Consider the following 27,414-nt stretch of genomic DNA (forward strand, 5'->3'; position numbering starts at 1 on the left):
ATTGTTCTAAGGCAGTGGTTCTCAAACTGCCTTTTTTGCGGACCACTTGAAAATTGCCGAGGGTCTCGGTGGACCACTTAATGATCTTTCCAAATATTGTTTGTACCGTTAGCTAACTATTGTAAAGTGCTTTGGATAAAAGCACTATATTAAAAAAAAACAATAATAATAATTAACTTTTTTTGTTCTACAAATAAAAGCACACAACTCATATTTGAATACCAGTAGTCTTACCTTTCTAATGTGATGGATGTGCCCTCTCTCCCCTGCTGCGGCAGTCCCCGAGCTGGGGCTGGGAAGGAGCGGGGGTCTCCCCCGCTGCAGCAGCCACTAAGCTGGGGCTGGGAAGGAGGGAGGTCTCTCCCTCGCTCCCCCGCTGCAACAGCCCGCGAGCTGGGGCTGGGAAGGAGGGGGGTCTCTCCCTGGCAGCCACAGCCCTGGAGCTGGGGAAAGTCACCTCTTTCTCTGGCCACTGCAGCCCTGCACATCCCAAATTCCCTCCCCCCTTCTCACCCCACTGCCCCCTCCCACCTACCCCTTATTCCTCCCAAGGCCACCACCTCACCTTACATGTGCGTCTTCTCCAGGGTCCAGGCACCTAATTAGTGTAGCCACCCCTGCACGGCTCCACTAATTAGGTGGGTGGCCCTTCATTCTCTTGTGTACGGCTACCCAGGCATATACCTTAGAGGGAACTATCTGTGGACCACCTGAATGGAGCTCGCAGACCACTGGTGGTCTGCGGACCACAGTTTGAGAACCTCTGCTCTAGTGCAACAAGCCATTACCCTGGAGGTTGTTCCATTGCTCAAACTACCCTCCGTTGTTTTTTTTAATCACAATTTTAGTAGCCATTTTTGTAGGGATCCTTTATTGACTACTGGTGTAGTACAATATGAGACGTAGGCAGGGGCAAAGCTAGATATTATAAACAGGAAGACACTTCAAACTGATGACGTACTTTATAAAGTGCAATCGGAAAAATGACTGTAAAAATGAGATTGAGGCATATTGTGTATTCTTTCTGAATTGAATCTGGATCAGATTTCTCAGTTTACACATTCTGAGTGAAATTCACCACTGTGCAGAGGTGCCTGCACCACTTAAACCCAATTGTGAGATCTCCTGCGATACATTCATAGGCCTTGCGCAGGCCCCCTGCACAAGAGTGAGTGTCACCCTCCGAGAGGATTTTTCTGTCTGCTGGCTGCAAAACTCACTCTGAGATCTGAAAATCCGGCGGGGCTCTTTCCGCTTCTTGCATCAGTGGCAGCAGTGGAGGAGCACAGGTCTGATCTCTGAGTGAAAGAAATAACGTTTGCCCACTCATGTTGTAGGCCCAGACACACTGTGGGGATAGGCAATCAGAGAAACAGATTTGCTACGAATGAGACAGATTGCAACTCACGCCCTCATAACGGCGTTTGTTCTGCAACGCTGAAGGGGAATCTGTCGAGTCAGACCTGAGGAGCAGAGATGAAGGTTAAGAGAGGGCCATTTTTATGCTTTCAAGGCTGTATATTTTAATCAAAGCACCGAGTTTCTTAATCATCTGCAACAACCTCTTTTCTTCTTCGGTGGCACTGGTACCTCCACCACCTCAGCTTTTAATCTGTCTTCGTGAGTTTTCAGTGACCTGGCAGGATAAACATGAAACAAATTAGCCAGGTAATTGCCCTGCTGTTTGGAATCTACATCATCATCTGTGGTGGAAAGCTCTAGTAAAGGGTAGGGCTGGGGTGTTCAAAGGGTCTGAAAAGAGTTGCATGCCTAACTCCCACAGCAATTCAATGGAATTTGGGCACCTATTCCTTTAGGCTCCATTGAAAATTCCAACCTCAATCAAGCCACAGTCAAAACAAACCTGCTTACGTCAGTCAACCCATAGGGGAGTTAAGCAACATCCTGAGGACTGGAGCCCAGGTTGCGAGCGGTCTCCAGGCAAAACAGTAAATATCTATCTAAAAAAAAAACATAACCTACCTCACAACAATGTTGTAAGGATGAATTGGGTTATAAAACACCCTGGAAGTGCTAAGTATTGTATAAAAATTTGTCTTTATTTGGATATGGGCATTAAGTATGGTAAGCATTGTCAGTTTTGCGGTTCACTCGGTTGACAGTGTGTCTGATCTGTTAATTAGTTTTGTGTGGTTTAGCCATTACATCAGATATGAATAAAACAAAGAAAAAAAAACCAGCAGGTAGAATGATGCTACCTACTATCTGCACAGCACCCCAGGAGAAGGAGAAATAGCTAAGGTCCTTGGTGCCCTCAGGTTGTGTTATTCTGTGATTGGGAGAAGGGATTGGATTGGCAGCATCTGGAAGTCACATTGGATGTTTTTAGTGGGGGAACATAAAGTGTAAGTGGATCTGGGCCTGGTATGCCCTTTTCCATTCTTCCTTCCAACAATCTGTTCTAGGCACAAAAACATACTCCTGATGGTTTTTTTAACCCACTTTTACAGGACTGAATGTTTGAGGTGCATCCTGACATTGCAGTGAAGAATCCATTTAGGGCCATTTATGTGGGAGACGAAACTTTATCAGAGGGTGGGCCAGGAGGGTGGAATGAACTCCCCTATGAACTAAATACCATCACAAACCTCGCTACCTTCCACACCAAGTGCAAGGTGCACTTCTCTGAGTTTGTCTTCTCCAACATAAACACAGATCAACATATATACTTAAGGAAAAAACAACTCCCCCTGCCAAAACAAGCCACGCCACTGCACGTGCTTTTCTGCTTGGGGAGAGGATGAGAGAACAAACAAGTGACTGATATTAGTCACGTTGCTTAATACATGACTGGAAAGTGCTCTGATACTGCACAGTATAAGAACCTGTCTCAGCTAGAACAAGACTCTGATCTTTGCACCTGTGGCTGGATCCTCAGCTGTGGTAAACTGGTGTAGCTCCAGTTTGGACAGGCCCTGGATGGGCACATAGGAACTGCGTACATTATCTATGGAGCACGGAGATATACAGCTTTCAGCTGCAGGGGTCATGTCAGCATGCAAAGCTGAAGAAGAGCAGTGGAAATCGGGACCCAAGCTGTTAATTCAGGACAGTCAACAATCCCACGGCACACTGCTCACCTGGCTAAGTCAATCATGGATTCGGAGACTTTGTGGCCTGACGCGGCACTGCATTCATAAAACAAGAGCTCACACTCCTGGAAGACACAAGAGGGCACGCACAAATGCAGTCCCTTCCAGAACTGTTTGGTAGGTTCAAGCCATAGATTGCATAGATTTAAAACAGGTCGAGCGCAAGTGTTGTGATTTTTCCCAGATAATCCTCAAACAACAAAAGATGGGGGAGTTGGTGCATTTGGAGCAATGATATCATGGTTTGTGTAGGATTGGGAAAACAAAGCACAAGGGACTAATTACGCGAGGAAAGGTGGTGATCTGTTGGAAATGCACAGCCCAGAGGGTGTCCTTGCTGCTAAGGCACAGAATTCATATGTGAATAAAATTGTGCATTGTAATTATTAAGTTATAGGAATGTTGAGAATGAAATCCAGTGCTAGTCTTTAACAGCAAGGGAAATCCTGGCATGCTGTAAACATAAACAGAGGCAGCATTGCCTAGTGGATTGAACACAGAGTTGGCAGCTAGAATGTTCTCTTTCTGGCTCTGCTAGTGACTTGCCGTGTGTCCTTGGGGAAGTCACTTCATCTCTCTCTGTCCTGGGTTCTGTAAAATGGGGAGGACGATACTTGTCTGTCTAACAGACTATTACAAGAATCAGAGCTTGGACACATAAAGCATCTTTCAAAAGGGATGAGTCAGTAATTGCTTTATGCTTTTATTATTTACATAGTGCTGGAGAGGTGCCTGCATGTTACGGTACAGATAGGCCCAGATTCTCAATACAGGAGCCTAACTACCACTGAAATCAATGGGAAATACACACCTAAATACCTTTGAGGATCTGAGCCAGATTCCCTGCCTCAAAAACCTTACAGCCTGAGGCCCTGATCCTGTAACCTGTTCTGCTGGAGTTCAGTGCAGGACGGCCAGGGAATAGCTTGCCGGATCACAGTCTGAGTTAAAACAAGGCCAGCAGGAGAAGACAAAAAACACAAGGAGCAGGCGGGTGCAAGAAAGCAAAATATGGTTCTGTGGTCATTTCCTGGCAATTAATGACCAGCCGATGAGTTCGGGGCTTTCTGCTTTGCCTCAGGTCGTCAACTCCCATGCCAGTCGTTAATGGAAGGAAATGCCTATCCTGTCAGTCATCATGGCTTAATTAAAGCCTTGGTTTTGCTTTATTCTTTTAAACTGCTTCCCAACTAAGGATGATGAAAGAATTTAAACTGATGGCAAACTCCAATAGATCTGTGCACATACCTTAGCCAAGCGTCCACCCTCTTCAGTAGATACCTGTCTTTCTGCTGCACAGTCTGATTTGTTACCAAGTAGAAGGATGACAATTCCATCTCCTGCTCCTTCCTGTGAAGCAGGACAGGTGGGGTGAAATCCTGGCCCCAGTGAAGTCAGTGGGAGTTTTGCCATTGACCATAATGGGATCTGCAGTTTCTTCAAATCATAACCCTACACAGCTTCTGAACACATCAGGGTAAAGACTAGCCTAACCCCACTGACCGGCATGGATTTGGTCCATCGGGGTCTGGGTTTACATGATAGAGCCTCTCTTCCAGAAAGGCGTCTGGTCTTGATTTGAAGCCATGGAGAGACGGAGAATCCGCCACTTCCCTTGGAAGTTTGTTGCAATAGTTTCAGCCGACCCCAGAGTTAGGTTGAAAAATTAATTAAAAATTTTAACGAAAAAACTGCCTTTGTTTCCATTCCTCAGGGTTCAAAGCTGATCTATTTTCTTTAAAAAAAAAAATATTTTTTGAAGTTTTTTAAATAAAAAATCACTACGGAAATCATTTTCAAAATCCTTCAGTTCCCCCAAATCAAAACAAAAAAGACTTGACAGCCATTTTGACAATGTTTTCAGTAAACAACATCAGGAAAATATTGTGCAAAATATGGAAAAATGAACTTGTATTGCAAAATAAATAAATTAATGATAGAATAAATGCTATTAATTAACATAAGAACAGCCACACTGGGTCAGACCAAAGCTCCCAGTATCCTGTCTTAAACAGTGGCCAATGCTAGTGGCCAATTAAAAAAAAAAAAAATCTGAAAAGCTTCCACCTGCTCCAGTTATAGCCAGCGCATAGATGAGATGCAAAATCAAGGCTGTGACCATTCATGGTTATTAAAGAACCCATGAGACTTTTCCCTACACAAGAATAAGGGTGTTAGTGATGTAGTTCTACAGGGAATTCTTAAAGCACCCATCTTGGCAGCCACTGCATCATCTCCATAAGAGATAAGGCCAATTTGGCCCTCATATTTATGTAGGTGCCTGCAGCTGACTTCAGTGGGAACTGTGGGTGTGTGGTCAAGGGCAAAATTTGGCCCATATTGATGTAACAGTTTCGCTTAGTGGCTAGAGCTCTGTACTGAGACTCAAGAGACCTGGGTTCTATTCCAGGCTCTGGCCTGCTGGGTGACCTTTTCCCCTCACTGTGCCTCAGTTTCCTCATCTGTAAAATGGGGATAATAATACTGACTTCCTATGTAAAGCACTTTGTCATCTGTGGATGAAAAGTGCTATATAAGAGCTAGTATTATTATGACAGCAAAGAAAGACCCTACCACCCTTCAGTTACTTGCTACTGCAAATCCCAAACCTCATGTGGCCAGATGCAGACTAATGTAAATCAGTGACTTAATGGAGTTACACCAATTTAAACCATCTGAGGATCTGGCTGGATACAGCTGCATACGATGACATTCACAAATGTTTCTTCCATCCACATTCCTAGCTTAGCATAAGACATAGGTCAAATTCATTCCTTATGTCGTTCCAGTATGTTTGATGGGGATTACATCAGGGGTGAATCTGTCTTGGTAATGATACTGAGGGCTGACAAAACTTCATGGCATTTTTCATCAAGTACATGGGTTGCTTATGTCTTTTTCAAAAAACGAATAGCTCCAGGACCAATGCCCTTGTTCCTCTCTTGACTATTTACTTGGACCAATATATTCATCCTAAACATGATTAATAAAATATAGGTGGCCCAATTCTGCCCTGTTTCTGCCCCCAAGTGGCCTGGCTGAGTACAGTTGATGAGGTTTAGGTCAGGGCAGAATTTGGCCTTGTCTTCTAAAATGACTACGTGTTTCTTTTGAAGAATATAGCATTTAAAGATCTCAGAGCCTCTTGCACTAATTAATTTAGCCTCACAACCCTCCCTCTCCTGTTGAACAGCTGGGAAACTGAGGCATTACCTTCAGTGGAGCCAGGATTTCACCCATTATACCTACCTGGATACAACTCAGCCAGTACCGCACGTCCGCGAAGGAGTATTCTGAAGTGATATCATACATCAACACCACTCCGTCAGCTTTTCGGAAGAACTGCTTGGTGATGCTATGGTACCTGTCAGAAAGCACTTTTGCTTTTTACACTTATGTACATACTCTTTTTGCATCATTTTTAACAGCAATCCAGAGGTTTAAAAAAAAAAACCCAAGTACATACAAAGCGTGTTTCAGGTAGGGGTTGTGCAAAACCATGGTAACAAAACTGAAAATTCAAATGTGCAAAAATATGCAAATATTCCCTTCTGCAAGGGTGTGAAGCAAAGACACCATTTTGCAAAGTTTGACAGACAAGTGAAACTGGGGGAGAATATGGGAGGGGGGCGGGGTTTGCAAAGCTTCAGCAGAGATAAGTTTCAAAATTTATTATAGTTTTGCAGAGCCTTAACTGTGTGCGCAAGTGGATGTGTTTATAGATAGATAACAGGTGATTATAAGTATGTGTGTATGTGTATATACATACACACAGAGTAAATAAACACACATTATATTGTGTGTATACCATATACACACACAGAGTAAATACTTATCCCATATACATATAAACACACAGAATACATACACATATTATGTATGTGTCTATGTATATACATATATATACAGAGTAAATACACACACTTCTTATTATGTGTATATGTTTACAAATACATATACCCACAAAGTAGATATACACAATGCACACACATATGCATATGTAGTAAATACACACATATATTAGTGAATTTAGGGTAAAATCCTGGCCTGTCTGAAATCGGCGGGAGTTTGCCTTGAGTTGAGTGGTACCTAGGTTTGGCCTTCAGCACTTATGAGAGAGGCCCTAGTGACAGCCCTGGGGACTAAAGGTCTTCCTAAATTCAGTCCTGCCCAAATGAGCTTGGATGTTTATTCTTCATCTCGACTTTATCCTTTCAAATGTCTTGTGTGAGCATATATTTATGTGGATTTCCAAAGACATGTACGCATTCTTTTTTGTATATACAGCACTGTGCCTTACCTTTCTTGACCAGCCGTGTCCCACAGGCGTAGAGCAAAGCACTTGTTGTCCACAAAAAGGTTTTTGACCCGATAATCCATTCCTAGGGCATACAGCACATTTGTAATGCGGTAGAATTCAACCATGAGATATGGACATGGGGCAGGAGTGATAGGGAAACACTCTATGGCTAGACTAGATGATCAAAATAGTCTCTTCTCAGTTTAAAATCCCAGAATAGTGGCTGGGTTTTAAAAAGGTCTGGTTAGTTTTATGATGACTAATAAGAGTAACAGTTGGGCATGTTCTGCTAAATGGTGCATGGACCAGGGAGAATTTCTGCTCCATTGCCCCCCTGTACACACAGTACAATGGGCTGGGTGCTGAATTTAATGTTTATCACCAATCCTGTAGTCCGGTCAACACAGCCAGCCCCTTGCTGCTGCAGCATCCCAGTGAATCATAGAATATCAGGATTGGAAGGGACCTCAGGAGGTCATCTAGTCCCACCCCCTGCTCAAAGCAGGACCAATCCCCAATTTTTGCCCCAGTTCCCTAAATGGCCTCCTCAAGGATTGAACTCACAATCCTGGGTTTAGCAGGCCAATGCTCAAACCCCTGAGCTATCCCTCCCCCCAATGGGAGCCCATGCACAGATCAGACTGTAGGATTGGGGCCTGAGAGTGGTAACGTGCCCAAGCTCAAGGTATATCTGTATAAATCCATCTTAAATATGTGGAGGTGTGTCTCTCACCTTCCTCTCAAGCATCAATGATTGGCCACTCCTGGAGGCAAGAGTCTTGACTTAATCCATCATTGGTTTGATTTGGCAGGGCAAGTCCTATGTCCCTATGGGACTGTATTTATGCTTAATGGAAGCTGTGGGATTCTTACCTATAGTAGCAGTTAGGCTTGGGTTGAAGGAATCCTCATGTAACCGGTACAGAAACGATGTTTTGCCAACGTTTGAGTCCCCCACAAACAACACGTTATAAAGATGGTCTGGATCAGTGCAGGTCTCCGTGGTGCCTTTAGCAGTTCCGCCTGGCTGCTCTGGTGTCACATTACCTTGATACCCTTGGCCTCCCAGTTTGGGGATTGCATCCTCGTTCGCCTTCACGCTGCTCACTTGCTTCTTCTCTTGTTGAAAAATATCCCTGTCTCCTCTTGTCTCTTCTGCCCGGGTCGCCTCTGGTTTCTCAGTGCTTTGGGGCTGCGTCTTGGCCTGGGGCGTATCCCCCAGCTGGCTGGCTCCGAGAAGGGCTCCTCCTTGTTCATTTTCTACATCTTCCTTGTGCAGGGCTCCCACGTGAGGGAGATAAGTTGGTGGTGTCTCCTGTTTTGGTGGCTCTCTCTGCTCAAATGTCTTCTTCTCCGGCGCTTTCATTTCTGGAGGCTTTTCCTTCAGTGCCTGCTCAGAAACAGCAGGTGGCCACACATCTGCAAGGACCACATCTCTCTTCATTGGTACCCACTTCTGTATTTCATCTGGCGCCGCCTGCTCTGTAATGCCAGGCTGTGATACACTTGGCAGGAGAACACCTCCCTCTGGTGGGTTCTGCTTGGGAATGGTGGCTTGCCTTGCCGGCTCTGAAACAGCAGGGGGCTGCACCTCTGCATAAACAATCTCTTTCTTCGTTAGGTTTGGAGCCTCATTGTGCGTTGCTGGCTCAGAGGCCGGAGCCTGCTTCGCATCCTGTGCATGTGGTTCTGCTTGAGTTGGTCCCTGTTTAAGAGCCTCTCCTTGTGACGTAGCCTGATTGGTGGAAAGGACTGAAAGTGCCTCGGACAGGGCCTTAGGTTCATTGTCATTTCTTGAGAGCACCTGATGCTCCGAATCTCTGACCTGCTTGATTCTTTGCTTCGAATCCCCACCTTGTCTGGCTGGGTGTAAAGAAGCATCCCCATGCAGTAGGTCATCTGTCCCTGGTACTTGTGGTTCAGACACGTTGTCCAGAGCTGCTATTGCATTGTTCAGTTCACTGAGCAAAGAGCTTTGGCCCGAAAATTCCTGCTGGAAGAATGCCTCTCCCTTTTTCATGAACTCTGTGAAGGGGTCTTCTTCTGTGGAGATCACTCTTGTCCTGTGTTCCGAATCAGAAGCAAATGAAATACCGTACGGCGCACTGCAAAATAATATACAATGGCACGTGCTATGTACAGGAGAGAGAAAATAAGACCATAATGGGACACGCAAACACACTACATTGCACCAAGCTCTACGGACTATCCCAGTGCTGTGAAATACAGCAGACAGCAGGGATGCAGCGCTTGTATGGAACCCTTCTGCCAGGTGAAGCCAGCAGCAGCCAGGGCCGGGTTCAATATCTAGGGGTTCCTTTTCCATTGTAAATCTGCTGTTTTACCTTTGCATCAAGCCCTCATCATGTTTTACTGAGAGGCTTCTTTATCAGTGGTTTGCGCCATTTACTCTTCTTTTAATCTCAGCCAGTGCACAAGGGACTAAACAATAATCCCTCAAGCCAGGTGCAATTGTTTTTATTGCTGCATTAGCATACATGATGAGTGAGTAATATGCCTCTTACCCCCCAGCTTTATCCCCCACGCAGGGTGGGGGGTGAACTCTGCAGTTGCACCTCTGAACTCTGGGTCTGCACTGACCAGGGGCAGCAACTGTGAGTGGAGTGCACAGACGGGTCGGGCATGTGAAGGGGACTTTTGGGTTGCTGGACTTAAGAACCTGAGTGGAAAAGGACACTGCCCAATCTACTTGAGGTGGGTCTTTACTCATGGTTTATGTTTATGAACCTTCTTTGCAGTGTTTTCCCAAATTAATGCCAAGTTACTTCCCTCCTTTTATTAAAAGTTTCTTTTCTACACTCAGACGGTGGCGAGATTTACAATGTACCGCTCCTAGGCCTGAGCCTTTTCACACCCCTGCTGTTTCTGCACTATGAGCCCTCTGCCACAGAGTGCTTCTGTCCACATTGGCGGCAGTTCTGATCCTGTGATGGGACGAGATCGGCTCACAGCACATGGCTGAGAAGACGGTGCAGAAAGGAAGAGGGATGTATTTGAAGAGTGGCTGTTATGTAGAATGTATGATATGAATTCAAGCTGATGAGAGGGGACAGCCCTGGAGGGTAAAGTGCTCTCTCCACGGGCAGGTAACAGTCTGGACAGCAGCTAGGCAAGGGTCTTCCCCACACACTGGGTCCTGCCTCAGATGTGATCTGAAAGTCTGTTCAGACCTTAGCCTCTCTGCTGACACTGTCCCAAAGGCAGCTAATTAGTTTTGTGATGATGACTATGGTAATACCTAGCTCTTATATAGCAGTTTTCACCCACAGATCTCAAAGAGTTTTACAGAGGAGGTCAGTATCATTATCCCCCTTTTACAGATGTGGAAACTGAGGCATTTGGAGGTGAAATGACTTGCCCAAGGCCACCTAGTAAACCAGTGGCAGAGCCAGGAATAGAACCCAGGTCTCCTGAGTCCTAGTCCAGGGCTTTATCCACTAGGAAACACTGCCTCCCTTGATGCTGTAGAGACCTGTCCCCTAGGGTATGGACTGAGACCCACAAACTTCTTTTCTTGTGAGCTCCCAAGCAGTGGTCAGGTGGAAATGACTCTCATTCAAGAGAGAAGGGGATTCAAGTTACTCCAGCACTGGGAGAACCTTCCTAGGAGAGGATGGACCTCAGCTTAGCCACAGGATAAGTAAGCTACTTTTCTCTTGGCATGTGTCCCATAGGGAACGATACCACCCATGAACATGACTGAGGAGTACTTACCTGCCTTCCTCTCTGTGCGGCTGAGATACCCTGCCCCTCATAGCACCCAGATGCCCTTGGGTCTCCTGGAGCTGAATGTGGATTTGCTGCAGCTGGTTCTCCAGGTCCTGGTTGTTTTCTTTCAGCCTCTGGTTCTCGCTGGTGGCAGCGTGCTGCTTGGTGCTGAGGCTGTGGAATTGGGTCTCGAGCTTGGAGGAAAGAAGAGGAGGCCAATTCAGGCACCCACAAAGGAGCCAGCAGGAGAGTGTTAGATTTGCCAGCTGGATACGTGGAAACCTGTAAATAATGAACTGAGCAATCCCTGGGGCCAAACTCCCCGCTGGTGTAAACTGGCGCTGCTCAAGGCACCTGTCTCCATTGCGGAAAATGCGCCAACTCCTGTTTCAAACAGGGCCTGAAGGCTGGGTCCCAAACTAATGACACAATGGAGAAGCAGCTCCACATTCTACCTTCTCCCAGGAGCTAGTGCTCTGCTTGGTTAGGGTTGGTGAGGCTGATTGTTATGGCCTGGGTTTTATTCACTAGTGTGGAATGTCCTAGCCGCCCGGTATTGTACCCCAACTCAGCAGGAGGGTAACGGTGCAACGGATGGGAAAATGTCCCCGGTGATTTGCACTGCAGACCTTGGCAGTGTATTCTGCATAGGTTCTGTGAGTGGAATTTCTACGGGCATCCATAGACCACATGCAAGACGATGCAACAGAGCTCTGCACTGAAAGGCCCGGTGCATTCAGCATCACACCAGGTACCTTCTGCCCAGGCATGTCTGGTACAGTTAGAAGCACAACTCTGTGTCTTTGCCCAGGCATGCCTGGGATAGTCAGCATCACAGCAGGTGCCTTTTGCTTGGATGTGCTGAGCATACCCAGAAGCACGACACCGTCTACCTGGTATGGTCTTCAGCGCAGCAAGTGCCTTGCATCTGGATGTAGCTGGGACACTCGAGCAGCAAGCACAGGTTTAATATGTGTTCTTTTGGTATTCATATGCTTCTGTCAGAGACCAGCTCCAATAAAAGGGGCATGAGGAATAGGATTTGATTGGCTGAGTTAACAGGCCGGGGATCCGGTTGTGACACTTGTAGCCTGGGCCAATGAAGGCGGGCACAAGAGATGTTTTTGGTGGCGGGACTCAATAGGAGCACAATACTCAACGCTCAGCATGGTGCCAAGAGGGGCTGTGCTGCTGGAGGGGCATCCCATGCAGTCCTTGCCCTCTCTGCTCTGTCTGCCACCCAAAACTGCAGTGTTGTGTACATTTGCCCCTCTAGGAACTCAGCTGAGTCCTCTGCAGGCCACAGAGCATCTCACCTCACTTTGAACCACCAGCAAGCGCTGCACTTCCCCCTCCACGACGTCTAGTGCTCTCTGCACCTCCGTGGTGTGCAGGTGACTTCTGGCTTTACTCTGGAATCAGAGGAGATGTTAATGCCAGTCTCTTTAAATGACCCGTCCACTCAAGGACAATTCCCTGATGCTACCTGGAGTAACAAATCCTCTCCTCACTAGGAGCTCACTATGCTGAGCAATCCTGATGGCCTTGCGCATTTCAGCAGGGCTGCTGCACAGCTACAAGGGGGGAATTTCACCCTTTATGTTCAGGGGCCACAGGCGTAGCTCAGAGGATCAGAGCCACAATGTGAAGCTGAAAGTTAAATATTGTTTCTGTGATGCCGACCCACAAAGGGGCATCGGCAGCGGGGATCAAACCTGGGATCTCTGGAGCTAAATGCATGCGCTTCTGCTACATGAGCTAAAAGACACCTCTTTCTAAGCCAAGGCTATAGCAGGCTCATCAGTCTCTAGTGGGTCCAGCCACCATGAGAAGGGGACAGAGTGCCATTCCGAGCAAGCAGGAGTTACACTTCCTTACACCCCATAGGCAGGTTGGTGGCAACACTCCTTCATGGCAAACCTGGAGACCTGGACAGAGTGGGTCTAGTTGGCCGTCTATCCACATGGCGGCCGAGGGATTTTGAACAATACTTTTAACACCAAGAATGACTAACATGTGCGTCTAGCAGGGAGAGGTCAGACCACACAGCAGAAACGGGAATGGTGCGTGTTTCAGAGCTGGCTGAGAGACTGGTGATGGTGGAGCTGGGTCCCTGAAACCAAATCGTCGCTGAGCAGGGAAGGGGACGGGTGCTCTTGTGATGATGGCACATGACGGAGGTGCAGGAGATCTGAAGTCTGAGCTTGGGCAAGCCACTTGATCTCCCTGGGCCTCAGTTCCCCTCCAGTAAAAAGGACGTGATGTCACTTCCTTTCTCCCACTAGTCTATTGACACTGAAAGCACTACAGGACTGGAACTGCTTTATTACGTTTGTACAGCACCTGCTACAGTGTACAGAACCTACCCAGATCTCACCTGGGGACACTAGGCGCTGTTGGGATACTAATAATAATCATTGGAAGCTTTGCCAGTGCATGTGCCATCTTTGTTAAGGGCAAATAGGATCCATAGACATATTATGACTAGAAGAGGTGAAGGAATTCTCCTCCCAGAGGGAATCCATTCACTCTAGAAATCCCAAACTCACGTTCCACCTCCCAAACTCAAGGAGACTCAAGAACTCTCGTAAAAATTACACACAGGGTAGGGACACAGAGAGAGATTTTTTTTGAGTGCCAATAAACAGAGTCTTTCCTCTTTCTTTAGTTCTAACCGGAGATTGCCTGTGGGCTGCATCAGAGCAGTATATATAATCCCTAGCTCCACCTCCTAATTACTGTAACAACACCCATGGGAGGGCCTCCTTTTATAAATAGGCTGCCCTGCATTTTGAATTCAGATACAGTCTCAGGTCAGAGAGCGGGAGGAAACAGGTATGTTTGCAAAGAAAGGCAGCAGGGTAAAAACCAAAGTACAGATGGAGAAGAAAAGGCAAACGTGGGGTTAGTTCAAACCTATCAGAGTGAAGTGGTTGGTGAGTCTCTGCAGAGTCATTTAATTGGGCCCCTATTCTGAATCTGTCCAGAACTGGCAGGTATATGCTGGGGGGAAGTTTCCTGTTAAATAGGTTGGAGGGGTTGCAGTGGGACATGGAGCAGCTCGCCTGCCCTGCCAAGACCTGGCAGGGGACGACTGCCCAGGAGGGAACCATGTAGTTCTGAGCCCAGTTACTCATGGTGGTGGGTGGATTTGATCCTGCTGAGCCTCTGGTTTGAGGTTTGATGTGTCTGTGAGCCCTAGCTCACCCTTGCGAATATTCAGGAAACATGGGTGTGGCTATTAAACCACCGGGGAAGCCGATGACCCTCCCCTGCACCTGGCTGGCTCCTGTTTTTGGTCTTTCCTTTCTTAGGGAAGTTCTGGCTGTCCCCGACACTCTAGTCAAACACCATGGAAAAGGCCAAATCCCAAAGCTCCTCTGCAAAGTTCTTCCCAATCCACCTGCCAAACGTGAGGCCAGAGAGGCAGTGCTCTGCTGATGGAACTGAGCCCCAGACGGGGAATGCTCATGCCAAGGAAACACTCAACAGTTTGAGTTGAGAGGCCTCCCCTCAGCAGGACCCCCGAAGAGGAAATACCTCTTGTTAGGAGGGAACTATCACTCCCCCCTCCATTGCCACGCATGGGAGCTGGACGTGACCAGGCCTGTCCGGGTTGTGAACCCACCTCATGCTGAAGGCGCTGCTTCTCCCGGTTTATTTGCTGCTCCATTTCCTCGTACAGCTGCTGCACCTCCCGGTTGTGATCAGTGACCCGTCTGGCACAGGAGAATGAGCGGGCAGCTTTAATATGGGTCTGTTTACACCAGGTCTAGTATTTGAATGGGAAGGTAGCGCTGGTGAAAGGGGACCGATTCTTAGCCCTAAAGACCTCTCTTTCCTTACAGAACCAGCGCTACCTGGGCAACTGCTGGGCAAGCTCCCTTGTCTCAACCCGGCTTCAACCCCAACCCGGCAGGGCCACTCTCAGAAGTAAGAGGACCTGATGTGTCTCCATTCAAGGGCCTGATCTGACACACATCTAACTCCATCGATTCCAATTGGGGCGGATCGGGCCCTCAATCCTTTGTCTCACTACTGCAGCTGCCAATGAGAGGACCCGCTGCAGAGGTGGTTTTGAAATGTGGACATCTGTCCACTAAGGCCATTTCACATAGGCCAACAAATGGCCCTTGGCAACAACTGATCTGGGCTGGGCTGGATTGGAAGTGGTAACATGGAGGCCAAAAGCACCATAGCTGGTTATTAACCTCCTGGAGCCACATCCATTTTCCCAGAGCTGCGAATGCTGAAAGCAACTCCTCCTTCCTTTGGTTTCCCTTTCTCGCAGCCCTTTTCTCTGCTCATCCTCCCCTTCTGTAAGGCTGTTTGTGGAAACGGATCCCCCCACACCAGCTCCACCATGCCACTTACTTGTTCAAGGTCAGCTCTAGTGTCACCTTTTCGCTCTGAGCTTCCTTGATCCGGTGCGTCATCTTGGCCAAGAACTCCTCCAAGTTCCCCAACAGGTGAGGCTCGTCTTGACGGAGCTTCACCCAGAGCCTCCAAATCTCTGACTGGCTGAGGAGAGAGAGAAAGAGATGTTGATCTCCCCTCATTTGGAGGTCAGGCTAGATGATAGAATGGTCCATTCAGGCCTGAAGTTCTAGGATGTTTCATGCTTAATAGCATTCAGATCCCATCAGGTCTTGCAAGCTAAGCAAAGTCGGGGCCTGCTTTGACCTGTTGGCGATAGCTGGGAGAATCTTTGCCTTGGGTCTAGTTGCTGGTTAGATGTGCGGAAAGTTCCCCTGACAATACCTGTAATCCCATAAGAAAGAGCTAAAGAATGGCACAGCTGCCATGCAGAGACTTGAGCTCCTACCTATAGTGCAGTTACACTCAGACTGAGACTTGGGAGCCACAAGTGGATCTTTAATGGCTCCCCTCCGGCTCTTTGCAGCACATGATAGTAAAGCCCTGTGTGATTTAATTATTAACCAACCTAAGTAATTAACCAGCGAGGATGCTCTTACTGTGTTATTGACCAGTGGTAGAATGCTTTGTCAGTCATTTTGCTGTGAGAATAACATATAGCTATATAAAAAACGTAAATGAAACAATGAAGTCACACAACTGTGGCTCTTTTGGGTCATATTGATCACTAATTTGTCTCCTGAACCACTGTATCACTGCCATAGTGGCAGGTGGACAGATGGGTTGTAAAGACTGGAAGAGGTCTGTTAAAGGACTTTGCTGAAGGCTAGAGGAAAGGTTTTTAAAAGAATTTAGGGATTGTGGATAGGGAACATGGGCAAGGGTGAGAATTTGGCCTCGTCAAAAAGGGGACGACTTCTCCACCAAAGTTTCCAACAAAAATTTTTGTTTGCTCATTCAAAATTTTTCCTGCCATTTTCCAGCTTTTTGGATGAAATTGTTCGTGCTGTTGAAAAGTTGGGCGATTGCCAGCAATCCAGAAATGTCTGTGTTGTTCAAAAAGGCAATTTTCATTGGACAAAATGTCTCAATGAAAAGTTTGTCTACAGCCATAGTGACAGTCCATTGGCAGCATGGACCTAGAACGGAATTGGGGTACTTTGCAGAACCTGCTAAGGAGTGGGGGGTACATGCCCTTCCACGAGGATTCAATCACAACACATGTAGTACACTGGCCAAGTGTATCTCTGTCTCCCTCTGGTGCTGAGCCATGTCAGAGATTTGAGTCTGCTACTGCCTCTGAGCTAATGGAATTGGTCCTTTAGCTCGAGCACTAGGAGGTCATGAAACTGGAGGTCCCAAGTTCAACCCCTGATGATGACCCTCCCCTGGGAAAGACAAGCGGTAAGATTGTGTTTATGCTCAAGGCCTGATTCTCAGTTCCTCTGTTCCTATCTTTGGAGCAGGGATGGAGAGGGCAGGTGAAGGTGGCCTTAAGCCGTTCCTGAACTCCCTAGATTCACACACATGGTAGCCTGTATGGGGAATTGAGCTTGGCCAGCATATTACATATGGATTCCACCCTTCTCACAAGCTTTAACCATAATATCATCTAGCCCCATCTCAGCCCTGAACCCCCTGCTAGGTGCTAAATGAAGGTGTGGCTGGTGCACTTACTCTTCAAAGATATTGTCTGCTCCCAGTTGGTCCATGAATGCTCTGAAGCATTTTCTTTCCTCGCTGTCTGCTTCCTCCAGGGAGTAGTCCGTGCGGGACATGTACACCCTCCTGGAAGCTGTCTTCCTCCTCCTGTGCTGCCTTGTTGTGGTCTGCAAGCTCAGGAACTGCTCTGCCAATAGACAACCAAAACTACGTCAATGGCCAGATGCAATACAACAGTGAAGCACTGCGGCCAACATCTGTCCATGTGGTGCTCAAAGCTAGACACCTAAATCTACCTTTAGATGCCTACGTAAGGTGGTTTTCTGGGACTCTGAGCACATGCGGTTCCCTTTGGTTTCTGCGTGCACAGCACCTCTGAAAATCATGGGGGAGGGATAGCTCAGTAGTTTGAACATTGGCCTGCTAAACCCAGGGTTGTGAGTTCAATCCTTGAGGGGGCCATTTAGGGATCTGGGGCAAAAAAAAAAAATGGGGATTGGTCCTGCTTTGAGCAGGGGGTTGGACTAGATGACCTCCTGAGGTCCCTTCCAACCCTGATATTCTATGATTCAGCCCTCCTGATTCAGAAGCCCAGGGTGTCATTTCAGAAAGCTGGTGGAGAAGCAAACTGTCAGACTAGGACATCAGTCTCGCCTTCCTCATGTGAAAGAAGGGAGCAGCTGAGTGAACATTCGCCAGCACAGACTCTCAGCACAGTCACGCTTGGATTGGATTGATGGATGAATTTAGAATGGAAGAAAATGGTGCATTTTGGGAAGACATTCTGAACAGGGGCCTAGGGCAGCAGGCGGACAATGCAAGGGGGTTTGGGCTGGTGAGCCATGCTGGGCAGTTTAGATACTTGGGCAGCAGGTGGCCAACCCCCGAGGTTTGGGTAGGTGTGCCATGCTGGGCATTCGAGGCACATAGGCAATGCGCGGTGATTCCAGGCACCTGGACCAGAAGGAGGACTATGTTGTGTACCTGGGGCAGCCTGTGGGCCATGTCAGGCACATGGGGTGGATAAGGGCTAAGTGAGGGGAAAAGCCTGTTGCTCTTATGAAAGAGACAGCAAGGCAGTCTGACGTGTTTGGCAAATATTCTTTGTGCACTAATAAAATCATTGCAGCAAAGCGTTGCCCTGCTATGGTAAGTGAACCTAAAATCTTCACTAGCCTTTTAAGGCTTTGAAGCACAGGACAGAGCGCTGCGTCTTTGCACATGCTCTGGAATCACTGCCCTAGCGTCCATCCATGCTCCTTAAACTGGGAGTAGCACCAAGCCTTCTACCATGATCGCTGTTGTTTGTACCGCTGTAGTATTAATTCTTTGATGAGTTCCCATGTCCCATCAGTGAAAGGAAGTAAAGTAGCACCTACCGAGCCCTGTGGTGAATTCCTCCGTAGTTAAATATCCGTTCCTGTCGGTATCGAGACCATCAAAGACCAGCTCCAGCTCCTCTGCGCTGCATGGGAAATCCTCTTTCTTCAGTTTCTAAGACCAGTGCAAACGTCTGATTAGATAGAGATGTGATTGACCTTGTGAAGGAGCTCAGGTGTAGGGACCTGTTTTCCCATCGTGGAGGCACTAACTTAAAGCAACAAGGTGTGATCGCAGCTTTAGAAATCTGGTCTGTTGTATTGCTTGGGCCTGATTCCACTTCCTCACCTGTTTTACATCATTAATTTCAAGAGAGGCAGCTTGATCCAGTGCAGAGGGCACTGGCCTGCGTCTCAGGGGGCCTGACTTGAATTCCTGGCTCCACCACTGATATACAGAGTCATTTCACCTCGCTGTGCCTCTGTTCTCCCCTTCTCCACTGAGACTGGAAGCTCCTTGGGCTTCCAGTCTAAATAGACGCTGTAAGTGTGACGTATCGTGACCAAAGCTGAACAATAACGAGGGGTTACATTTTGCCCTTCCCTAGCACTGCCCATCCAAGGGTCTCCCGTATTAGTTCGCTCTCCTAGTGACCTGTTTTAGACCTGTTTTACAGTGGGGGAAACTGAGGCATGAAGTGATGTGACTTGCCAAAACTGTGAGTCCATGGCAGCCCCCTGGTCTAACCACAAGCCAACACGGCCTCCTTTGCTCAATGTTTTTTAGCTCAGACTTTACTTGGGTGATTTGCTGAACATGGCCTGACCCTGAGAGGTGTTAGTTGCCCTCAACTTGTACTGAGGGGAGCAGAACACCTTAGAGAAGCAGACATCATATGATGAATAGTTTCATATATCTGTACCTGCAACACAATAATAATGATTAATGATTACATAGCACGTGTCAACCTTAGATTTCAAAGTGCTTTATGGAGGCAGGAAAGTTGCATTCTCCCTGTTTCACAGATGGAGAAACTGAGGCACGGAGCAACGTGATTTTCCCACCACAGCTCAATGGCAGACCCAGAAACAGGACTGAGTCCCATTCCCACACGCTGTCCATCAGGGCAGTCCTGCTCTCAGTTATACCTCGTTGGCTTCTATCGGCTTTTCACTGATGCCCGAATTTGGCCCAGTGAGGTCATTGCATAAACCCGCAATTTACCTGCATGTCGGCGCGTGTGATAAAACCTTTCTGGTCCTTGTCACATTCCTGGAAGAAATCCTGAATCTTTTCCATTATTTCGGATGGGAACGGCTCCTCCTCCAGGATTGGGGATGTCTTTGCACCACCAAACACGTCTCGCAGCTGCTTTCGTCGGCTTGAGCCCAGCTTCCTGGGCCTCCTCTGCTCCTCCATGGCTCTTTCAGTGTGTGGCTCAGCCCTTTGAAGGGAGAAATCAGAGGGCACCGTGCTCCCCTTCATCTTCTCGAGATCTCTTAGCAACAGGCTTTTAATTAGATTAGCTTAGAGGGTCATAGAACTCTTACACTGAGCGGGGGATCAAGCCTGTTTTGCTATTGATGGGAAGAAAAGGGGAATGGACTACATCTGAATGAGAATAGCCTAATGGGAACTGAAAGGCTGAGGGTTGGCAGTGGGACAGTCTCTGATTGCCCAGTGCAGACCTGGTCCTGATCAGTAGGGAGTAGAAGCTCTCATCGTGTGATTGTGGCCCCTGTGTGAGAGGCTACGTCTAGACCCCTATGGCTTCTTCACTGCAGCTGGCAAACCTAGGCCTAAGGGACTTGTTCAGTCACACAGGACATTCAAGGCAGAACCAGGAATTGGACACAGATCTCCTGACTCCCAGGCTCAATGGTTTACTTCCAAGACCATCCTACCACTCTGCTAACACAGACAGGTTCATCTACACAGCAGGAAAGAACCCACGGCAGCAAGTCTCAGAGCCCAGGTCAACTGACTTGGATTTGTGGAGTTTGCACTGCGGGACAAAATATAGCAGTGTAGATGTTCCCACTGGGGCTGGAGCTGGGCACTGAAACCCGGTGAAGGGAAAAGTCTCAGAGCTCAGGTTCAAGCCCAAGCCAGAATAACTACACTGCTGTTTTTAGACCGGTAGCGCAAGCCCAAGTCAGCTGACCTGGGCTCTGAAACTTGCTGCTGTGGTATGGGGTTTTTTTTTTGCAGTGTAGATGTATCCAGAAGGTCCCTGATTTTGTCCCATTGCCCAAGGCCCTGCTTCGGCCTCTCTCTTTGAACACTGTGAATCTTAGGGCTTGTCTACACTTACTGGGGGATCGACGCATGGCGATCGATGAAGACCCGCTAAATCGACCGCCGATGACTCTCCCATCAACTCCTGTACTCCACCAGATCGAGAAGAGTAAGGGGAGTCGACAGGAGAATGTCTCCTGTCAACTTTGCGTAGTGTGGCCCCCGCGGTAAGTAGATCTAAGCTACATCGACTTCAGTTACGCTATTCACTAACTCCAATTGCGTAGCTTAGATCGACTTTTCCCTGTAGTGTAGACAAGGCCTTAGTGGTGTACAAATGAACAGCTTAGGATGGGCCAGCTTTGCTGAGGTTCATGAACTGTTAGGTGACCTTGGTCTGAATTCTGAGTGAAACTGGCTCTCGTGAGGGCTTCAGAATTAAATGAACGCAGCATTGACTCCATGGGAGTTCAAACCCCCTGACTCAGGCCACCAAAAATCAAGAAATTGGCTTAAAAAATTAGAATTTAAATATATAAATTTGATAATCTTGGGAGAGGTTTAAGGCGCACTCATGTCATGTTTCCAAGCTTGTCACAGCTGCCATCAGGGCTAAAAACTTACTTTAAAAAAATGAAAGCTGAGAGTCCTCCAAAAAGTGGAAACTCGGTCAAATTACAAAGGATGAATATAAACAAATAATACAAGTATGTAGGGACAAAATTAGAAAAGCCAAGGCACAAAATGAGATCAAACTAGCTAGGGACATAAAAGGAAACAAGAAAACATTCTACAAATACATTAGAAGCAAGAGGAAGACCAAGGACAGGGGAGGCTGTTACTCAATGAGGGGGGAAAGACAATAACAGAAAATGTGGAAATGGCAGAGGTGCTTAATGACTTCTTTGTTTTGGTTTTCACCAAGAAGGTTGGTGGCGATTAGATGTCTAACATAGTGAATGCCAGTGAAAATGAGGTTGGATCAGAGTCTAAAATAGGGAAAGAACACGTCAAAAATTACTTAGACATGTTAGATGTTTTCAAATCACCAGGGCCTGATGAAATGCATCCTAGAATACCCAAAGAGCTGACTGAGGAGATATCTGAGCCATTAGCGACTATCTTTGAAAAGTCATGGAAGATGGGAGACATTCCAGAAGACTGGAAAAGGGCAAATATAGTGCCCATCTGTAAAAAGCGAAATAAGGACAACGTGGGGAATTACAGACCAGTCAGCTTAACTTCTGCACCCGGGAAGATAATGGATCAAATAATTAAGCAATCAATTTGCAAACACCTAGAAGATAATAAGGTGATAAATAACAGTCAGCATGGCTTTGTCAAGAACAAATTGTGTCAAACCAACCTGATAGCTTTCTTTGACAGGGTAACAAGCCTTGTGCATAGGGGGAGCGGTAGATGTGGTCTATCTCGACTTTAGTAAAGCTTTTGATACTGCCTTGCATGACCTTCTCATAAACAAACTAGGGAAATACAACCTAGATGGAGCTACTATAAAGTGGGTGCATAACTGGTTGGAAAATTGTTCCCAGAGAGTAGTTATCAGTGGTTAACAGTCATGCTGGAAGGGCATAACGAGTGGGGTCCCACAGTGATTGGTTCTGGGTCCGGTTCTGTTCAATATCTTTATCAATGATTTAGATAATGGCATAGAGAGTTCACGTATAAAGTTTGCAGATAATACCAAGCTGGGAGGGGCTGCAAGTGCTTTGGAGGATAGGATTAAAATTCAAAATGATCTGGACAAACTGGAGAAATGGTCTGAAGTAAACAGGATGAAATTCAATATGGACAAATGCAAAGTACTCCACTTAGGAAGGAACAATCAGTTGCACACATACAAAATGTGAACTGACTGCCTAGGAAGGGGTACTGCGGAAAGGGATCTGGGGTCATAGTGGATCACAAGCTAAATAGGAGTCAATGATGTAACGCTGTTGCAAAAAAAGCAAACATCATTCTGGGATGTATTAGCAGGAGTATTGTAAGCAAGACATGAGAAGTAATTCTTCCACTCTGCTCCATGCTGATTAGGCCTCAACTGGGATATTGTGTCCAGTTCTGGGCACCACATTTCAGGAAAGATGTGGACAAATTGGAGAAAGTCCAGAGATAAGCAACAAAAATGATTAAAGGTCTAGAAAACATGACCTATTGAAGATTGAAAAAATTGGGTTTGTTTAGTCTGGAGAAGAGAAGACTGAGAGGGGACATGATAACAGTTTTCAAGTACATAAAAGCTTGTTACAAGGAGGAGGGAGAAAAATTGTTCTTCTTAACCTCTGAGGATAGGACAGGAAGCAATGGGCTTAAATTGCAGCCAGGGCGGTTTAGGTTGGACATTAGGAAAAACTTCCTAACTGTCAGGGTGGTTAAGCACTGGAATAAATTGCCTAGGGAGGTTGTGGAATCTCCATCATTGGGGATTTTTAAGAGCAGGTTGGACAAACACCTGTCAGGGATGGTCTAGATAATACTTAGTCCTGCCTTGAGTGCAGGGTCTGGACTAGATGACTTCTTGAGGTCCCTTCCAGTTCTATGATTCTATGATTCTCACATAATAATCACAGGAGTCCTGGAGCAGGGCAGTAAGAAAAATACCAAATATCACAAGAGTTGTGATAGATTCACAAGAGTAGGCAACGCTGGAAGAGTCCACATGATGGCTTCAGCTCCCCAACTGAGTCAAAAGCTAGCAGTTTGGGCGGAGTTTTATCTTGAGTTTGTTAGGTTGATTTTAAACTGAAAGTCAAAATAAAACCTAGAGGCTGATCTCATGGTGTCGTCATTAACTATGCTCACTGTTACCACCCCTGAATATGTGCTAGATAAGGCAGGAAAGTTGCAATGGAAGGTTCGTGCCTAAAGAGCTGACAGTTTAGCTTTAGACTGACTTAAGGAGAGGGGATAGCGAAGATGAGGGTTACAGCAGTAAAACCATGTGGATTCTGAGGGCCTGATTCTCAATTGGTCCATTCCCACCCTTGGGGAAGGGATGACGAGGATGGGGCAAAGGTGGTTTTAAATCCTGTTTGTGCTCCCTGTAATCTTTGGCCACGCAGGGGCCTTCCCAACCCCTACTATAAATTACAGCGATCTCAGGGCAGCTCTAGTGTATGCTCTGCCTCCGAGGGGCCCTGGGAAGCAGAAAATAGGCACAGAGCAGTGTTCACCCGCCACACCCCCTGCGGCAGGACCTGGGTGCACAGTTGGCGCAGAGCCCTTTATGCCATCTCTGCACCCGCCAGGGAAATCCTCTTTACAGCGGCTATTCTCAGGGGTTCAAACCCGAGTGGGGCCTTAGTGTGAACGAAACCCAAGCCCTTTGGTTAAGCCTCTGCCCAGTTTGATGGTGTTGTTAATTTGCTCATTTTGTGTATATCCTTCTTCTTCTTTAATCCCTCTTACAGGCTTCACAGTTCTGAGCCTTCCCGAAACAGGAGCTACTGCTCTGAAATATAGGAGAGGTTCTACAGGAGGTATGGCTTCCCCCTAAATTCTGAGGGAGCATCTTTTGGGGCCCCCATCCTGCAAAGACTTACATGCTGAACTTTGTGTGTGTGCATCAGTGTTGGCAGAACTGTGGCTCTGAATCTCCAGATCCCTCTGCTCAGAGTCGCTCAGTCTTAGGGCCTGCTGTAGCCCCATTACCTTAGTATCTGAGCGCCTCACAATCTTCGATATACTGATCCTCACAATGTCGCTGTATGGTAGGGCACTGCTGTTCTCTAGCTGTAAAACAGGGATAAAGATACTGACCTCCATTGCAAAGTGCTTGGAGATCTGCTGATGAAAAGCTCTAGATAAGAGCTCAAGATAATAATTATCCCCACTTTACAGATGGGGAACTGATGGTGCGTCCACACTGCAGAAAAATACCCCACAGCAGCGAGTCTCAGAGCCGGGGTCAACTGACTCGGGCTTGTGCTACAGGCTAAAAGAAGAGCAGCATAGACATTCCCGCTCAGGCTGGAGCCTGGGCTCTGAAACCTGGCAAGAGGGGTGGGTCTCAGAGCCCGGGCTCCGGGCTGAGTGGGAATGTTGGCGCTGCTATTTTTAGCCTCATCACACAAGCTCAGCTCAGCTGAACTGAGCTCTAAGACTCGCTGGCGCAGGGTTTTTCTTGCAATGTAGATGTACCCTGAGGTACACACAGACTATGGTTTCAATGGGAGTTAGGCACCTAAATACCTCTGACAATCTCAGCATAAGTGACTTGCCCAGGGTCACCCAGGCTGTGTGTGGCAGGGAAGAGAATTGAGCTCCTGAATACAAGCTAGCACCCTACCCCACGAGCCACCCTTCCTCTCATTATACATCGCCTGAAGCTGTCCCCAGAGGCTGCTCTTCTCTGTTCATTCTAAACAAATTATATTTGCATGGGAACTAAAGGAGTTAACCGTTTCACACTAAGAGGGGGAGGTTAGGAGGGATGGGGGAGTGATGGTGAGATAGCATGTTAACTTCATCACGTTGTGTGTTTTGTAACGGTTAGACAGAGATGCTGATAAGCATCCAGACTTCATAGGAAATGACTTACCAGGCTAGAAGACTGTCAGTACAAACTAAAATAAAGATCACCCAAACAGGAACTTTTAGTCCAATTTTTCCAGGCTTCTCTCTAAAAATATATCGACATAAAAGGGTTCCGATCTGCAAACCAGCACTGCTATTTAGGGACTGGCCCAGTCCACAGAGTTTGGCTCCTAACTTCGGGTGTCAGAGTAACAGCCGTGTTAGTCTGTATTCGCAAAAAGAAAAGGAGTACCTGTGGCACCTTAGAGACTAACCAATTTATTTGAGCATAAGCTTTCGTGAGCTACAGCTCACTTCATCGGATGCATACTGTGGAAAGTGTAGAAGAAACTTCGGGTGGTTTGTGATGTGAATCTGTCCTCTGCCCAGAATTAAATGAAACAGAAGCTTCTATGGCAGATCTGGTCATGTGGCTTTAATGACACTTAGCAAATAGGCCCGTTGTGTGTGCTTTATGGACAACTTATCTTCACACCACCACAGTGAGGTAGGGGGAAAGGTTGTGTTATCCCTGCTTTATAGATGGAGAAACTGAGGCACAGAATGGGGAAGAGTTTGCATTTAAAAATGCCTAAGGGGGTTAGATGCCTGAGTGAAGGAGAGGAAATTAGGTGCCTAGTTCCCTTAGAAGCCCCACCTAAAGTGAGTGGGCCCAAGGTCACACATCAGGTGAGTGACAGAGCCAGGATTAGAACTGGAGACCCTCCCAAACTCATGTTTGTTTCTCCAGAGCTTGCTGCCTCCTCAGTCTGGTTTTACTGAGCTGTCCTGCACCGATACCTATCCAAGGAAGAAAGGGGAGACAAGCAGAAAGGCAGGCTACCCTGACAGCAAAGAGCTCTCGTGCGGGATCCTATTCAGTTAAAGAGCAGAGTGGGTCTGGGATCTCTCTGGTTGTTACTTGGGTTTTTCAAGTAGCAAGACATGCACTAACTCAGCCGCAGCAGTTAGATGACGGATTGCATTTGAGACACTTGCATGAGCCTGTTACTATCAAGATCAAAACATTTCCACTAGGGCCCTGATTTTTGGAAGTGTTTGGCACCCCTGAAAATCCAGCCTTGATTAAATCAAATTGGGAGCCAAATTAGACAAACTTTTTTTTTTAAGCAACATGAAAACTATTTCTTTGTGAGGAAGAGTAGATCAGTTCAGGGTTTTGCAGCAGATTTTGGGGCTAATTCTGCCTCAGGAATAAAAAAGCAACCAAGCTGTAAAAAGCACTTACCTTTCAGCAGTGCCTCTGGGAGAGGGTTTCAGACGTTGCAAAGTGCGGCGCACCTTCTCTGAAGTGAGCTGGTTCCTTTATTTCTTGCGGGAAGTTGGCACAGTAAGTGCAGAGGAGGGGTCTGTTTCTGCTGTTATGTTTCATCAACCTGGCTCGGGCATGATCTGACATTTTCTTTCTCTTGCTCAACTCACTTTTCCGCTGTTGGGTTAAATATAACAGTTAGAGTTCCCTGCGTTTCCTGTTCACGAAACATTGCTTTGTGACCTTAACATAGGAAGCCAATATTTAAAGGGACACCGTTGATATAAAACATAGAGATAGGTTCCAGATTTTCCAAAGTTCTCAGCTTCTATGGGGAACAATTGAGAATCCCCCACTTATAACAAAGGTAGCTACTGCTGAACTCCTAAAAAATCTGGCCTGTAGATTGTAAGTGCTTTGGGGCAGGGATGTGTCTTTTTAATATGCCTGTAAAGCGCCAAGCACTCTTTTGGGTGCTATGTCAATCATTCTAATTTAAATGGCCTTTGCCTGTATTTTCAAACCCCAACAAAGTCCAGATGCTTTTAGCTCTGGGGTTTCGGTTCAGTCCCACTCTCTGGCTGGGAATTTCAAGGGAACACAAGGGAGGTAGGCATCCTTTGAGTCTGGAGCATATAACTGCCTTAGGTTCTTTAGAAATTCCCCACCTGCCATTATTAACCTGAATTTTAAAAAATCTAAATTAGTTTTCACCTTTTGGGCTGTACTTTGGGACAGTGGAACTAGACTGGTCAGTGTCTCTTTTGCGGAATTGGAATTAATTTGCAAACTGGACACCATTAAATTAGGCTTGAATAAAGACTGGGAGTGGATGTGTCATTACACAAAGTAAAACTATTTCGCCA

The 27,414-nt window shown here is 46.8% G+C and overlaps 1 protein-coding gene across 1 annotated transcript; it reads right to left on the reverse strand.

The window, feature by feature from the left end:
- Positions 1-550: 550 nt before the first annotated feature.
- On the reverse strand, positions 551-26,760 carry RAB44 (RAB44, member RAS oncogene family). The gene is made up of 15 exons (XM_073319785.1): positions 26,525-26,760; positions 24,303-24,492; positions 19,726-19,945; positions 18,561-18,675; positions 17,197-17,368; positions 15,517-15,663; positions 14,771-14,861; positions 12,459-12,554; positions 11,149-11,336; positions 8,287-9,476; positions 7,414-7,495; positions 6,363-6,477; positions 4,362-4,463; positions 3,102-3,178; positions 551-1,636 (listed from the first exon to the last, which is right to left on the reverse strand). Coding segments are annotated over exons 2-15 (2,685 nt in total). The 5' UTR covers positions 24,305-24,492; positions 26,525-26,760; the 3' UTR covers positions 551-1,548.
- Between the last annotated feature and the right edge of the window lie 654 nt (positions 26,761-27,414).

Source organism: Lepidochelys kempii, chromosome 21 (assembly GCF_965140265.1).
Source record: "Lepidochelys kempii isolate rLepKem1 chromosome 21, rLepKem1.hap2, whole genome shotgun sequence".
NCBI lineage: Eukaryota > Metazoa > Chordata > Testudines > Cheloniidae > Lepidochelys > Lepidochelys kempii.

Coding starts and splice junctions, on each gene's coding strand:
- RAB44 (XM_073319785.1), bottom strand. Junction 6,478..7,413: donor GACACGGCTGGTCAAGAAAG/GTAAGGCACAGT, acceptor GCTTTCTGACAG/GTACCATAGCATCACCAAGC. Junction 4,464..6,362: donor ACTGGCTGAGTTGTATCCAG/GTAGGTATAATG, acceptor CCTGCTTCACAG/GAAGGAGCAGGAGATGGAAT.